The following is a 17,870-nucleotide window of genomic DNA, read 5'->3' on the forward strand; positions in this document are numbered from 1 at the left end:
TGGAGTTCCCTGCATTTCCCCTTGTTTCAATATCTCTGTCAGCCTTCCCATCTCTCTAGAACATACTTCCTACATCAGGGTAGGTACCAGCACTCCATTGTGGACTGCTAGCTTGGCTTCTTTGGACAGTGTTTAGTTAGCGCCAACTGCGTTCAGTCCTCCATGAATGGAGTTCCCTGCATTTCCCCTTGTTTCAATATCTCTGTCAGCCTTCCCATCTCTCTAGAACATACTTCCTACATCAGGGTAGGTACCAGCACTCCATTGTGGACTGCTAGCTTGGCTTCTTTGGACAGTGTTTAGTTAGCGCCAACTGCGTTCAGTCCTCAATGAATGGAGTTCCCTGCATTTCCCCTTGTTTCAATATCTCTGTCAGCCTTCCCATCTCTCTAGAACATACTTCCTACATCAGGGTAGGTACCAGCACTCCATTGTGGACTGCTAGCTTGGCTTCTTTGGACAGTGTTTAGTTAGCGCCAACTGCGTTCAGTCCTCCATGAATGGAGTTCCCTGCATTTCCCCTTGTTTCAATATCTCTGTCAGCCTTCCCATCTCTCTAGAACATACTTCCTACATCAGGGTAGGTACCAGCACTCCATTGTGGACTGCTAGCTTGGCTTCTTTGGACAGTGTTTAGTTAGCGCCAACTGCGTTCAGTCCTCCATGAATGGAGTTACCTGCATTTCCCCTTGTTTCAATATCTCTGTCAGCCTTCCCATCTCTCTAGAACATACTTCCTACATCAGGGTAGGTACCAGCACTCCATTGTGGACTGCTAGCTTGGCTTCTTTGGACAGTGTTTAGTTAGCGCCAACTGCGTTCAGTCCTCAATGAATGGAGTTCCCTGCATTTCCCCTTGTTTCAATATCTCTGTCAGCCTTCCCATCTCTCTAGAACATACTTCCTACATCAGGGTAGGTACCAGCACTCCATTATGGACTGCTAGCTTGGCTTCTTTGGACAGTGTTTAGTTAGCGCCAACTGCGTTCAGTCCTCCATGAATGGAGTTCCCTGCATTTCCCCTTGTTTCAATATCTCTGTCAGCCTTCCCATCTCTCTAGAACATACTTCCTACATCAGGGTAGGTACCAGCACTCCATTGTGGACTGCTAGCTTGGCTTCTTTGGACAGTGTTTAGTTAGCGCCAACTGCGTTCAGTCCTCCATGAATGGAGTTACCTGCATTTCCCCTTGTTTCAATATCTCTGTCAGCCTTCCCATCTCTCTAGAACATACTTCCTACATCAGGGTAGGTACCAGCACTCCATTGTGGACTGCTAGCTTGGCTTCTTTGGACAGTGTTTAGTTAGCGCCAACTGCGTTCAGTCCTCAATGAATGGAGTTCCCTGCATTTCCCCTTGTTTCAATATCTCTGTCAGCCTTCCCATCTCTCTAGAACATACTTCCTAAATACACAAACTCATCCACCTGCTCCAAGTATTCCTCAGCAACAACTATATTGCACACTGTTTTCGTACTCTCTCTTACAAACACCGTTACTTTAGACTTACTTACATTCATCATTAACTCGTTTTTCATGCATACTAAACACGAGAGACTGTAGATCTTCCATCCTGTTGGCAATCAGAGCCTAATACTTTCAGATTACTCAAATTCGCACCCAATCCCACCTCTTTCAATTCTTGCATATCCATGAATAGATTGAATAACCACGGTGACATTACGCAGCCTTGTTAAACCTTTCCTTATCTGTGGTATGTATTTACTACACATTGCTTCTAATAACTTTAATAACTCTATAAATGTAATAAATTCTGGGTTCAGATTTTAGGTATTCCTCCGTTATACATTTATGCACTGAATTAAAAAATAATATTTTACATATTTTTTAAATTCAATTAAAAATTAGAGATTTTTGTTAAAAATTGGGAACAAATACACCAATACAATCAACCGTGTGAAATCCACACGTCCGCAGTTCTATTTAGACCATCGATACCTACAACCGCATAGCTGTGTGTGCGTCGTCCAGTGCCTGTTGTGCCAGCCGCCCGTCAGTCGGTCACGGGCCATCGTTACATATGGACCCCTTGCATGTTTCTTTAGCATCTGCCGATGGTTTTTTCATGTTTTCAGCAATTAAATTACAATTATTATCATTTTTGATATAAAATATAATAAACATAAGCGATTAGCTATGAATATTCATATTTTTCCGATATTAAATCGCTTATTTTGAGATGTGTATTGACTACACAGCACCGGAACGTGTGGATTTTTTTAGCACAGTAATGGAAAGGTTAACATCTTTTGTGATATCAAACCAACCAGTAAAACCACAGTTCACCGGAAAAGAAAAAAAAAACAATAAATGAAATAAATAATCTTAAATTAAACAACATTGTACTGTCGGCAAATTAATTACATGCGTTTATACAGGGTGTATCAGCACGTACCCGACAAACTTTAACCAGCTATTCCTTAGCACATTTGGAGTGAAAAATCTTATGTGCACTTTGCTGTCCGGTAACGTTTTTTTTTAATAAAAAATTTACTATTCATATTTTCACCACATGTCACCACTGTTTTATCGTTTGTCAAAGTTTGAAAACCCATCTGGCAATATTTTATTCGAATTCCGTTGAATAATGCACGTGTGTACCTATATTGGCGCACTTTTACAATCACAACGAAATGGCACGGCACCATTCGTCTCATTTTTAACTATTATTATTTAGTGTGTGCGAAAGAGCGAAGACGCTTTTTGACATACTTGCTTATAACAGCTGTTGAACACGAAACGCAATGCCAATGACAGTGATGTAGTGTGGAAATTTTATTTTTTTTTGTTTTTAATTGAAAAAAAAAATGTTACCGGACAGCAAAGTGCCCATAACATTTTTTACTCCAAATGTGCTAAGGAATAGCTGGTTAAAGTTTGTCGGGTTAGTGCCGATACACCCTGTATAATATTCATTACGCATTTGCAACTCCACTTCTGGAGTCGCCACGAGGTGACGTATATATTTGGTAACTGAGGATAGCAATTTTGAATAAGTCTGTCGGCAACGAAAAGGGTAATAAAAAATATTCATAACAAATTAAATTTTTATTTTTTATTTATTCATCAAAGCAATTAAAAATTAAAAAATAAAATAAAACTAAATTATGCGTATTAAGGATTTAAAACCACAATTCCTGAGCATACGCCATTTACACGTCGCAACTGATCACTGCTACGCCTTGCGACGGGATGACGTAGTACACGCTCTGTCTCCTATGTTACTGTGCTGCTGGAACGAGACAGAGTGCATATCATATGACCCGCAAGGCTGCATCCGACCACTCGGGCATACCGCTGGAAAGCATTCTGTGACCTAACACCGGACTTGATGTAAAAAGTACTGTATAAAACACTAGTGAACCTCGTAATGTTTCGCTAGTACTAATATCTTTCTCGTTACTGTTGAAAAATTACATTCCCCTCCGTATTTCATTTAGCATTCCTCGGGCGTCCGCGACTCCTTCTACCATTGTCAAAACCATTGTCTAAACACTCCTGGCACTAATAAGAACATACTTTGAAATTTTCAGCGATATCGGTCTACTACTATTCGAGTTTTGCGACCACAAACCCATTTCTGGTCGGTATTTTTTGCGATGGCGCTACGTTGTCTTCAGGCGAAAATAAAGGTCCAGCACAAATTTCTATCATAAACTATCCTTTTGTTGAAATAACGATGTAAACGAAAGGCACAAAGATAAATATAAAACAGAAGACTTGCATTACGATTCGATAATTTATACATATAGCTGGGACCTTTACAAAGATGTTTATATATAATTGCCATTGAAATGAGGCCGGCGCAAAAGGTAGAACTACCCTTCCCGGCGTCAAGCATCAATCGACCGAACGGGTAAAACTACCTTTCCCGGCCGAAGTGTGTTAAGACGACTAGCTGTACCCCATCCTATTTAAAGTCTTCTCGTTGGATTCTTATTTGTAGAGAAGGAAGGATTAACTCATTTTAAATTTAAAACAACTCGATGACTGTTAACCCTTTCACACCCGCATTATTGTTTCCACACATATAAAATATGCTTGCTTCAGAAAATTATTTGAAAATTTTTGGCATTTTTTTTTTTTAATTTTTCTATGTTAATTTTGATTAACATTGGGCGTCAGAGGGTATTTTTTAAATAGTAACATAAAATAAACATAACACAAAAGTAATACAAACAACTGTTTCATGTCAACAATGCACTTTGACAATGTAGTGATAATCTCTAAGGTACAAACAAATAACATTTTAACTAAACTTCATTCATAAATAAAGAAATAATCTGGATAATAAATCATTAAAAATTCGCCATACTAGTCGAAAACATGCACAATATTCTGGAAAATGACTGTGAACAGTGAATTGAACTGATGTTATTATTATAGAACACATCTTAATGCGTTAAAATATTTGTAATTCGAGTAGAAAATATTGATATCTCACCATAATTTAATTAATCAATGACGGCAGAAATTCGATGAAACTCACAATCAGCAGATGTCAAAATATTTATCGTTGTTGCGGCGGGAATAAGGATTTCAACCGAATGGAAAAAATAGACGCCACAGAAAAGACTACAAACTATAAGAAAACGAAAACATGGCTTTTCTAAATCGCTACAGTTACGGTAAAAAAATGTAAATAATGCACAGACATATGAATATTAATAGACGAGAAGTTAAGGACGAGGGGTTAAAACAAGAGTTGAGGGACGCAGAGAGGAAAGCTGACTGTGATTCGTCAATAAATCAATCTGACAGTAAATAGGCACCTCGCATTATAATATCACCATTTAGTTCTTAAAAGTAAAATCTGCTTTTGAATGAATAGACATTTTTACATGGGAGCGCAAATTACTCGCCACGTTATGAACAAATTTGCGAAGTCCAAATTCGGCAAAATAAATTTCTTCTATTTTCATAGTCGAATATTTCGTTTACGTATTTAGTTAAGACACTTTTATAAATGTTCATAATTTACTTCCCAGTAACCAACCAGCTTTGTGTTTCGCGTCCAGACATATCTCGATGTGATAGTATATGTTTCTACAACTGATCCATATTATACGATGTGAATATGCTTAAAATAAAGTAAAAATAACGCTTATATATGGAATGTAATACGACAATTGGGTTTATTCTCTTTTTCACATCTATTTTTACAAGTTTTCATAGCAAAAGCCACCATTTTGCCGTGTTATTTCGTAAAATGAACCGATGATGCCTCGATCATAGCTCGACGCTAGTTCGTACAAGAATGATGACGTCACGTTTTCTAAATTCACTTGAGGCCATACGCGAGCCCAGCCGGCTCCAATGGAACCGGTATGGGGAGTGGGGAATAATACGCTTTTAATCACTTAGGGCAGGTCTACTAATATTCATATGTCTATGAAATAATGGTAAAAGTTCATGTTAATTTGAATTAACAAAGGGGCTGAAAGGGTTAAAAGTTATTGTGTTATGTTAACGCATCACCAGAATGCTGCCAGCAAATGCCGATAGCAAAATGACGTGTAAATTTTCTCCAAATATGCTCAGGAATCACCAGTTAAAATCCTTTGGGTAGGTGTTGTTACACCCTGTATGTAAATCCACTTGATTTTTCAGAAAAGATAAAAGTTTAAAGTTAAGTATTGATTCTCCTGCGAATTATCTCAGAAATAGTCAACCTGCGGCAAACCACCTTAACTTCCAGCAAGGAGGTCGGCACTTTAGCCACATCCGGCATTGTGTCATCGTCCATCGAAACTGCCACAAACTCCGGAACTTTGCATTGATCCGGCACTTTGTTGGGTATTTTTTTGATACTTTTTACAATCGGCGACGATTTTGTGACAAATTTTCCGGCTTTCGTCGGTCTGCCGACTTTTTTTATGGGTGTATTACTTTTGGTGATGTTTTTTATAATCAATTTGCCAATCGATGTGTTGCTGGAATCTTTTAGCACTGTTCTCGTCGCTTTAAGTACGTTTTTAGCAAATTGAGTTTCAACTTGTTTGAGTGCTTTCTTGTCGCGTATTCTGACCAAATACTTTGGAAGTCGGAATAATTCTTCGTTATCCCCGTATTTTCCTTCTTTTTTGTGTTTCCACAAGTGTTTGGCGAGCTGGCGCGTGTTGTCTAGTCTGGCGTGGCACAAATGGCACGAGTATAACCCTCGTTCGTCGTGTTCGGTCACGCGATGCTTGAGGAAAGTCACGAGCAGTTTGCACGCAAAGTCGCACGTCGGACAACACAATCTCTCGCTGTTATTCTCGTGCTGCACTCTGTGACGCTTCAAGCTTGAAAAGTGCGCGCAAGTGAAGTTGCAATGGTCGCACGAGTACGGTTTCTCACCGGTGTGAATTCTGGAGTGCGAGGTTAGCGTGTTGGAGTGGGTGAAGCGCATGCCGCAGACTTTGCACGCGTGGGGCTTGATGCGACTATGCCGCAACATATGCAATTTTAGATTGTATTTGATGTTACAAGTAAAGGGGCAGATCTTGCACGCGTACTGCCGAAACTGCAGGTGAATCAGCATGTGTCTCTTGAGCATACCTATCTTTTGGCAGGTGTACTGGCAGGCCTGGCAGCGATACGTGCGGCCGGTGCGGTTTACGCCGGACGAAGCCACCTCGGGGTGAGCGACGGAGCGATGCGAGTGCAGCTGCCAGAGATACTGACAGGAGAAAGCGCACAGACTGCAGTAGAAGGTCTTGGCCTTCTGGTGCTGGAGAGAGTGCTGACTGAGGGCTTGCAGAGTGCTGCAACGGAGCCCGCACCACCGACAAACCAAATCCTGACTTGGCGCCGGCTTCCGATCTGCCGAGATCTTACCACGCTTGTGGGACACTTCACGTTTGAACCTTGTTTCGGCCTTGGCTTTACCTCTTGGAGAAATGAGACTTTTCTTTGAAGTTTCCAGTACTTTACTAACAGACTTTCTAGTCTTAACGATGCCCGAAGCAACTTTCTTTTCTTTACTCAAGAGTACCGATGATCTTGATGTGTTCTTTGGGATCAGTTTACGTTTAGACGGCCGACCTCTTTTTTTAACAGAAGCAATTTTGCCGCTAACGGGAGGTCTGCCTTTCTTCTTAACTCCGGACAAATTCAATTTTTTAGCAGCGGATTTTCCCGCCACCGAACTGACTTTACTTTTGATCGGCATCAGCAAATCGCCGACCGAACTCTCCCAAACGTCCGTCATATTGACGGCTTTAAACGTGTCGTCGCAGCTTTCGATGATCTCATTTTTGGCGGGACTGAAGCTATATTTCACAGTGCTATCCATATTCTCATCGTTGCCCAAAGACGCCGACGACAAAGATCGTTTAATCATGGTTAACGGATTATGTTCTAGATTTGTCTCTACTACATCGATGGGATGATTACTGTTTCGCCTGCTTCTCCCAATGCCCATATTCGTTTCGTCCGAGTGGCATTCAAAATTATCAATACCGGCGTTAAAACTGACACTCACCATAGAATCGGCGATGCAATCGACACTGGTAGAGTTATAAAAACTTTTAGAATTGACACAAGTACAACTATTGCCACTACAATCAGTACACTTCTCGAATGATGATTTCTTGGTGCAATCGACACTGTAACTTGGATGGTTGTTGAATGTCTCCTGTTTTATCCACGCGTAAGCGTCATTTTCTGGCTGGGAGGATTCCTCACTATTTAGGTACTCTTCCTTGACAATGAAATGGACGGCGTAGTTGACGTCTAACACATGCTGCTTGACAGTATGCGATGGGTCCTCTTCATGCTCTTGTTCGTAACTGATCTCACGGTTGTATTGGCGGTCGCAGAGGACTTCCTGAAATTAATCAAGGAGAAGAACAAATTATTCGCTGTGACAAAATTTTAGAACTGTAATACTTTTCCCAGCAACTCTAAGGGCACAAGTTAGCACGACAGAAGCCGGGCGCACTGTACAGGGCCCGGAGATACTGCAGATCTGCTGACCCTGTACAAATCGCTGTTGAATTTGGTAGCCATCTCTAGACTGGAACCCCAAAACACCTGAAAAAACCCTCGACTCTGCAGAAACGGGCGAGAAATCTTTAGATACGTAGAAATGCTGTCCTTGTTCTACCAGTATTATAATGGAAGATGCTCCGAGGAACTAGTATCATTGATCTCTTCGGCACCGGTGCACACTCGAGAAACACGCCAAACGTGCGCCCAACATATGTATACAGTTGACATTAATCATATATTATGAGAACAGGTTGTTTTTAAGACTCCATATTGAGTTGAATCAAAACGTATTATTATTGGTGACAAAATCTGAATAATAATAATAATAATTTGGCTAATTTATATAGCGCCGTTTTAAATAATAAATACAGCTGTCTTACAACTAGAATTCATAATAATTAGTGACTTATAACAACTATCTTAATGACATATTATATACTTACATAAGAAGAGATTTACAACTACAGTGGTACCTCGACATACGAGTTTAAGTCGTTCCGCAACCTTGCTCGTATCTTGAATTACTCGTATATCGATGCAGATTTCCACATACAAAACAATTAGACTACCATTAATACGTTCCAACCCCCAAAATGTCACCCCAGTTATTTTTGTTACTTGGTTTTGAATAATAAAAACGTATTTATAAATGACAAATATTTATTGTACTACGCCCATACTGCCTCGACAAGTCAACAACTCAAACACCTTGCTCATGTTTTTCTATAATTTCACGTTTTAATTCAATACTCATCATCTTTTTCTTAGCACTTGACTTTTCACAAACTTTCTTCCGATCCATGGTTATAAAAATAAATGAACTACAACTATAAATGTAAATGTAAACGCAACACAAAACGTGAACACAACTTATCACAGACAAATGCTAACTGATTCGCTGGCCGTGGTGAGCGTGGCCGCGCACGCGCGCTACCGGCCGATCTGCTAAACCGAACTCGTATCTCGAATTTCGCTCGTAACTCAAAGCAAAAAATCACTCGCTCGCCGGCTCGTATCTCGAAAAACTCGTATGTTGGGGCACTCGTATGTCGAGGTACCACTGTATGTTTGTTTTATGAACTTTTATAGTTATTTTGGGCTTACGTAACATGCTATAGTGATTTGTTTTTGGGGTATTAAGCCGTGTTTTGCTACATCTTTCTTTAGCGAATAGCCAGGTAATGCCTACCCTACAGCTATACAACATACCCCCGCACGAGGATGCATAGTCGGTTGGGACTCTTGCCCAGTTTCCACGTAAACTTGTATAGATTACCTTGTCCATCTCCCACTGGGGTCCATTTGAAGACCTTCCCTCGAGGAGGCCGGTCAACCAATGCACATCTGCAAACAATACAAGCAGGTTAATTGGTTTGCTTAACAGTTACCAAGTAAAGTACATGGCAAGTTAAACCTCTATCTTATTGAAATTAACTATTATGGCGAGATAACTATGGATTATCACCACTTCGGGCGGCAAAGGTAGTTCTACACGTTCGGTCGATTGATGCTTAACAGCGGGAACGGTAGTTATACCTTTTGTGCCAGCCTCATTTCAGTGGCAGAAACGACACAATTATTCAATGTTTTTATATGAATATTTTATACCAATCTCTTTGTAAACGAGATTTTAACTATAAGTGACCAGCTCAGGTACGGGGGCTCCATCGAAGCCAGAGTAAAGTTGGCCTCTCAGAAGCTGGGCGTACTGTACAGGGCCCGCAGATACTTTAATAGTACACAACTGCTGACCCTGTACAAATCGCAAGTGCGCCCTACTGTCGAATTTGGCAGCCATCTCTGGTCCGGAGCCCCTAAATACCTGAAAAAAACCCTTGACTCTGTGCAGAAACGGGCGGTCCGTTTGATAGATTCCCCAATCTTAACAAACGGACTGCAATCTTTAGAGCACAGGCGTCAGGTAGGTATGCTGTCCTTGTTCTATCGGTATTACAATGGAAGATGCTCTGAGGAACTAGCGTCATTGATCCCTTCGGCACCGGTGCGTAGTCGGGATACACGCCAAACGCGCGCCCAACATTTGTACACGGTTGACATTTGTCACATGAGAACGGGTCGCTTCTACGATTCGTTCTTAAGTTCAACAGCTCGGCTGTGGAACGAACTGCCGGCCTCTGTGTTTCCTCCCTCCTACAACATGGGACTCTTCAAGACCCATGTTCACTCCTTCCTCTCCACAAAAAGACCCTCCACACAGCATCCCCAAAGATGACAAAGGCCCTGAGGGAAATTATTTTCTTCAGGGCCTCCTGTGTGGTGTTAATATAAAAAAAAAATAAAAAAAAAGTCCCAACTATTTGTACATAATTTATAACGGATATAAATCAAGAACCTATAAGTAATATTTGGAGAGGACGAGATACCTTATGACCAGCAACACGGATGGTTGGTTGGATGGTTTCCGAGGTTGGCTCGGCAGAATGACATGGCAGTATGGAGTATTCTGGTGACCGTGCTTGCAGTGGGACGTACGGAGGAAGTGTACATTATTATCGAATCGTAATGCAAGTCTTCTTTTTATATTACAAAAGGATAGTACGTTATTTATTGTAATAATTCAATTCCTGGAGTGAGGGTTTTTATGACCGCAAACCCGATTCCAATCTCTTTCTTTGTTCTGTCCACCTCAACTCCCATGTGCAAGCGAGTGAGAGATGTTGGGCGTATTTAATATACCGATAGGTGGACAGTAATAAACATATTACAAGGTTAATTGAGTTGCATTTCAAAGATATAGCGATTTAAAACAAATTAAAGAAATTCGCGCGGGACCTTTATTTTCGCCCGAAGACAACGTAGCGCCAGCGCAAAAAAGAAATGTGTTAAGATGTACACCACTATGAAACCAAAGATTCCGACCGCAATTTAAGAAAAATTTATGAAATTTTGAGAATTTTTAATTAAGGCGATGCACTACGTCGTGTAATATTTTAAATTGAGCCGCTATCAATAACAACCCTTACGTAGATGGCGATAAGGTTTAAATTCCCGCTTAACACCATCCGCCTGTTTTGATTTATGCAAGAAAAAAACATTGCCAAAAAGTGCCTATTATTTTATTTTGTAAATGTTCAGGCATAAATATTTAAGTTTTTTTCGATCATTTTATAAATAACTTAATTTGCACATTATAAAATAAAATCATAACCGAAAATGGGTTCGTAAGTAGGAGATTTTGAACTTTAAAGCAGTTTTCATAGGCCTTTACATTATTTTTTTTCTGGGCTTAAAAAAAGATTTATGTAAAAAATACTGGATTATATCAAAGGCCAAGATGTATTCTACTCGCAGTATTTAATTAAAGCATCTCAAACATTTGTAGGCGACCAAATTTTCAAACCAAAAACACATGATTTTGCATTACTACGTATGGCATCGCCTTAATTATTTTTATATGAAACGACAAAAAGTGAGGTGGCAGTAAAGTTCATAATACATTTGTTTGGTAAATTACGTTTTTTTTTCGTTATCAATCTGAACTAAATTCAGTGTAAAAAAAAAACATAGGTTGGGCCATTTTTAAAGTTTTTTATGTTTGATTTTTCAAAATTTAAATATTTGAAAAATTATGTTCATTTCTAATAATTTGAAAGCGTATTTCATCACCTTTCAAAAACAGTTGTTAATTTTCATATACATTCAGAAATATCACGTTTATTTGGATTTTATCTGGAAGCGGGAACTACGTACAAATTCTTTGACTTTCACTACCTCACATGTAAGAGGTTTATACATTATTTATACAGGGTGTATCGGCACGTACCCGACAAACTTTAACCAGCTATTCCTTAGCATATTTGGAGTAAAAAATCTTATGTGCACTTTGCTGTCCGGTAACGTTTTTTTTTAATAAAAAATTTATTATTCATTTTTTCACCACATGTCACCACTGTTTTATCGTTTGTCAAAGTTTGAAAACCCATCTGGCAAATATTTTATTCGAATTCCGTTGAATAATGCACGTGTGTACCTATATTGGGGCACTTTTACAATCACAACGAAATGGCACGGCACCATTCGTCTCATTTTTAACTATTATTATTTAGTGTGTGCGAAAGAGCGAAGACGCTTTTCGACATACTTGCTTATAACAGCTGTTATACACGAAAAGCAATGCCAATGACAGTGATGTAGTGTGGAAATTTTTAATTTTTTTGTTTTTAATTGAAAAAAAAATTCTACCGGACAGCAAAGTGCCCATAACATTTTTTACTCCAAATATGCTAAGGAATAGCTGGTTAAAGTTTGTCGGGTTAGTGCCGATACACCCTGTATATGAGATAATATAGGTACTATCTATTCCTTGTTCTTAACAGGAATGTTTGACATAAACTTCTCCGAAACTATAATCAATCCACTTATATTTATTGAAAGAGGTTCACTTATATATCTTAATAAGTATACTCGCGAGAGATCCCACTTAGTGAAGGAAATTTAATTTAATTTAATTACCCTAATGTTGCGAGACAATAACAAGTCTTTATGCATTGTAACGTTATTGGTGTATTAACTCTAGTGTTTTTTATTTATTTATTTAACGCCCAGAGGGCTTTTACAAGGTTGGCAGTATAATTTTAATTTGACAGATATTTTGAAACATAAAAAATAAGAATAAAATTACATTTGATAAAAGCTATGCAACAAGTCATACAAACACAAGAAATAAAAACAGAAAATTACAGCAATTTGTAGGTTTACATGATGTGTTTAGGAGTATTGTTGAAATAAATGTTTTAAATGATCCACAAAACTTGCCAAGTTGGTATTGAATATGTCAACATCACCCAAGTAATGATTTCCCATGGTGTGAAGGCGTTGTATCGGAGAGTGGGCAATGTAGTTACGCTTATGTGTGCTGCTGTAGAATATTGTATTTTGTCGTGTTGTTACTGTGGGTGTATGTATGTTTATAAGTTGCAGGAGTTCACAACAGTCCAATTTAGAGTTAAGTATTTTGAATAAGAACGTTAAATCGTTTATTTTACATCTATCTTCTAATGTATGTATTTTTAGAGTATTTAATAAGAAATTGTATTTTAAGTCTTCGACAGGGTTATTTAATTTAAAATTTATAAAACGTAGAATTTTGTGTTTGAGCATTTATATCTTAATTTTGAATTTACCGCGCTGATTCCTGAACGCTCTGTTGTGTGCGATTGTGCTTGTAGTGTTTGGGGTGCGTGACGCCCCACACAAGCGTTGGCGGAGTGCAAACTATGGGTAAGTATTATATGGAGATCCTTATGGAACTTGCCAATCGCTTACGTATAAACAATGCCACGTTTGTCCAAGAACAAAGGACAGAAAAACAAAAATGGTTAACTTGTCGAATTCCGCTGCAGGCTCTTTAAAAAACAACACTTGCGTTTTAAGTTAAGCTTTCGGTAATGTCATAATCATATCTCTCGTGCATACAGCCGTTTAAGAGATGCAGTTGGGCATGCCAATCTTTATTAGCGTTTGTCTCAAAACTATGTGTTTGCAGATAGGCCCTTGGGATCCTAAACCTCCGTATTTAAGTGGGGGTTTAAGTAAACAAGCAAAAAACAGGTTTATAGGGTGTTAGTAAGGTTATTTTAATAATTTATGCGTATTTCCTAACCTTAAAGCTTATCTTTGAGACAAAATGGAACTTTAATGCATCTTTTACCATCTCCCAGTACATACTTAGTTATTTCTTGTTGAAATCAAGTGCTATTTATATATATTTTAGCGTATTAAACTAGCATTTTAGCTATTTTAGCGTATTAACTTGCAGAGGAATTCGACATGTTTAACAGTATGTTCCAAATGTTATCAACATGATCACACCTGTCAAAAATGTAATAAAGATATCTAGTTTCTAAGAAAAGTATATTATTATTGTTTGCCTCTGAAAAAGAACTGTTAATTAGTAAGAAATCCTAAAGATTATCAACAATAACACTAAACGTTGGTAAAAAAATATCTGTACCTCCTGTCAGGCAGTAAAGAATCCTCTCAGCAACTAACGAAAGCCTGACCCATTATGGAGGTCGTGTTGTGTGGTTGATCTTATAAACATTATTAACTATAATATTAATGCAATGAAAATAAAACTAACCTCGCAGAAAGTCGGTGGGTTTGTTCCGTTCACCCGTCAAAATGTCGTTTGTCGTTTGCTCGCTTCGATGTTGGAATTAGATATGGTTGAATTTGATTTATGAAATGGTCTTATTATTCCAATTTCTCGCAGCATAACATTAACGTCTTATTGTTTATCCTTATCCCAAAATCCAAATAGATTGTCAAAGGTCACAGCCAAAGCTTGCTTATCATGACTTGTAAGTTGGCTAAACTGAAAAACGCGCGGTTTGTCAGTGTTGTATGCCGAAAAAATCAATCTCCCAAGTTCTTTCTCCAAAACTCTCCAGATTTCTTAAAAACTCCCCAGATTCGAAAAAATTCCATACGTCAACCTTGAAAAATTGGCAAAAATGTAAAATATATGTATATGCGCGCAATATAACACGCAATTTAACAATATCGATATTCTTAATAATACTCTTGTGAAATACCGAAACGAAGTCAAGCGTACAACCACAAATGTTAGTTAAATTAATGCAGAGTTATAAAAAAGGTACAACATGAGCATCTCCTATCCCCATCCCATCTTCCTCTGCCTCTTGCCCTTTCCTATTCCTTCTTCCTTCTAATATATTCATATGTTTTTTTTTCTTTTTGTTAATTTCATTTTCAGTTAATGGTTATAACCAATTACAATTTTGTATTATATCATATTAACCAACATTAGCATAAGAAACTATTTTGGCTCACCTCATATTTAACCTCCTGTATAAAATTGCTGTTTGTTTCTTACAATAAATAAATAAATAAAATATTTGAGAGGCGGGTTTTGGATACCGCCGCCCCGGGAACCATTTATTGGATAACCAAAACCTCTGCCATAGGTCACCCCAGTGGTTGGCTACGTTTGGTAATTACCAGGGGTGCCCGGGTTAATCGGGTGGTGTGGTCAGAATGCGCCTGCCCACCAGCTGCGTGACGTGCCAGATCGGGAGAGACTGGTTTGAAGAGACCCTTTGACCTCTCCAACTGGACTCTCGACCCATCACATTGCGCCGCATTGATATGTACATATATACGTCACTCATCGACACACAGAATCCCAAAAGATGACCTTCTATTTGGGGTTAATTTAAAAAAAAAAACTTTTGGCAGAGATTATGGAAATTACACATTGTTTCAAAATAACTACAAGAAACTTTTTTAAAATTTTTTTTTTATTTATTATTGAAATTTTTTTTATACATACATGGTTACATAAAATATTGAAAAATGTATAAAAAATATTGAAAAATGTATAAAAAATATTGAAAAATGTATAAAAAATATTGAATTAAATGTACATAATTTAAAAAAAATCCCACGAAGGCGAAACCTGAGTGTGGGTATTATAAGTATTTTTATCTTATTTCTATGGTTTAAGTGGAGATACAATATCATATATAAATTTAAGTTATTTTAAAAGAGTTACTGTAGAGATGCAATACAAGAAACTAAATCATGAAATATGTAAAAGTTTTAAAATAACACAAAAATAAGGCAAATACTAGTTTTTGAAGACATCTTAAAAAGTGAATTAGCAGACAAAGCATTACAAACAATAAAATATATCCGCTGTTTTGTATGTATGTGAAATAATAAAAAAAAAAAATACATGGATATTAATGTTAAACAGATAGCTTTGCTAAAACTCATAAGAAAAAAATATCTAGTTCAGTGTTTTTTAGCCAAGATTTGATGTACTTTTTAAAAGATTGAAGGTTTACACACGTGTCCCTTTTAAAGGTTGTAGTCGGTTGTACATAAAGAATTATACATTAAACAACTATCAACATGCATGAAATGGGTTATTACTTTCCTAGTTTGGGTTAATAAAGTAATTTATTCTTAGTTAGAATGAAACGGAACGTTTGCAAGTGTTATTCCATACCAAAAAATCCAAAATGGCAGCAAAAGGGATTGTTTTTTAATATAAATTTTAAACTTTGATGAATAAAATAAAAAATATTATAATGTATATTTTACCATCTTTCGACGTAAATCGTTTTTTTATTTTTTTTTATTCTTTATAATATAATCTAATATTATTAGCTTTCACCCATTAAGAGTGAACTTGGCCATACATTACAACATTTTTCTTATTAATAAATACAACAAATTACAGGGTAAAATTTATTACACAACATAACATAACGTAACATAAATAAACCAAACATAACATAAACATAACATAACACAACATAAAAATAACATAACATAAACATAACATAACATAACATAACATAAACATAAAGATAACATAACATAAACATAACATAACATACTTAACATAAACGGTACAGAGCTGGTAACAGTAGATTTTCACAAAATTATAAAAATAGGAACCTGTGTACAATATAAGTGGGCGCTTTTCGTTATTTAACCAAAGATTTTTCTAAAATTAGAAGCGTTTTTTTTAAACGTTCCTTGCAGTAATTCAGTTAAATCAACATGTAACCTTCACATAATCTGTGCCTATAAAAGTGTGGCGGTTAGGAAAATATTAACTTCTTTTTCTGTTGTAAATAATGTTTTATTTCATTTTATTTTGGCAAAACAGTTAATACTTCTTAGAAAACTTTTGATTGTGCAATATTTAATTAACTTTACTAACTAACCATCACGCCGTTTCCCCGCAGGGGTAGGCAGAGAGGATGGACCGCAAAAAAAAACTCGGTCTTGGCACACACTCCTTGCCTCATTCATATTCATACACCGTCTCATGCATTCTCTTCTATTATTTTGACTCTTGACATGCTCCGACTCAAGTATCTGATTCACTTGGTCGTGCCATGTCTTCCTTGGGCGTCCCCGACTTCTGCTACCATTCAAATTTGCATCATATATTCTCCTTACAGTTCTTTCTTCGCTCATTCGTGTATCTTTCTTGATCTTACAAATTACGCTTACATCAGCCTTGCACTCTTTGCGGATCTCCACATTTCTCAGACGATCATACATGGTTTTACACAAATACGCCTCAGGGATCTCATTTCTACGCCATTCAGTCTACTTTCATCCTTCCTCTGCCAATTCCATGTCTCACTTCCATACATCAGGCTAGGTACCAGCACTCCATTGTGGACTGTTAGCTTCGCTTCTTTGGACAATGTTCAGTTAGCGCCAACTGCGTTCAGTCTTCCATGAATGGAGTTACCTGCATTTCCCCTCGTTTCAATATCTCTGTCAGCCTTCCCATCTCTCTAGAACATACTTCCTAAATACACAAACTCATCCATCTGCTTCAAGTATTCCCCATTCACATTTATATTGCACACTGTTTTCGTACTCTTTCTTTCAAACACCATCACTTTAGACTACTTACATGATAAGTAATGTTGGTGCGTAAACATCAAATGTAAAGGAACAAAGAAAAATAACAACACTCAGTAAAGATAGCACCGGTATGTCAGAATTTATTTAGTAATGGTTTCACGGGGCTTATCTATCTAGCCATTATTCATATCAGAGAACAACTTGACAGATGATAATATCTCGCAAGCCAAGCTTAAAATGCAACTGAAATCAATTTTATGTTCGCTATGAGGGAGATTTACATACGTCAAGTTGTTCTCTGCTAGGAGCCCTGGCAAGATAAGCCTAGTAATACCATTTCTAAACAATACTGATGTACCGGGCCGTAGCAAGATAGCTACATTAGTTTATGAAAACATGGAAAATACCAACATATGATATTTCTTAAATATAACGAATTCGAGAAGATATACAAATCTTCGTATCAGCTTTTAAAACAGCGCTCACAGATAACC

At 37.6% G+C, this 17,870-nt stretch overlaps 1 protein-coding gene across 1 annotated transcript; it reads right to left on the reverse strand.

Moving 5' to 3' along the window:
- Nucleotides 1-3,096: 3,096 nt before the first annotated feature.
- LOC149413888 (uncharacterized) lies at nucleotides 3,097-14,300 on the reverse strand. The gene is made up of 3 exons (XM_089643634.1): nucleotides 14,099-14,300; nucleotides 9,272-9,339; nucleotides 3,097-7,831 (listed from the first exon to the last, which is right to left on the reverse strand). The coding sequence occupies exons 2-3, from the start codon at nucleotides 9,278-9,280 to the stop codon at nucleotides 5,651-5,653; spliced, it is 2,190 nt and encodes a 729-aa protein (XP_089499760.1). The 5' UTR covers nucleotides 9,281-9,339; nucleotides 14,099-14,300; the 3' UTR covers nucleotides 3,097-5,650.
- Nucleotides 14,301-17,870: the final 3,570 nt, after the last annotated feature.

The sequence above is a fragment of the Hesperophylax consimilis genome, chromosome 20 (genome assembly GCF_061612785.1).
Source record: "Hesperophylax consimilis isolate HC1 chromosome 20, BYU_Hcon_1.0, whole genome shotgun sequence".
NCBI classification, from domain to species: domain Eukaryota; kingdom Metazoa; phylum Arthropoda; class Insecta; order Trichoptera; family Limnephilidae; genus Hesperophylax; species Hesperophylax consimilis.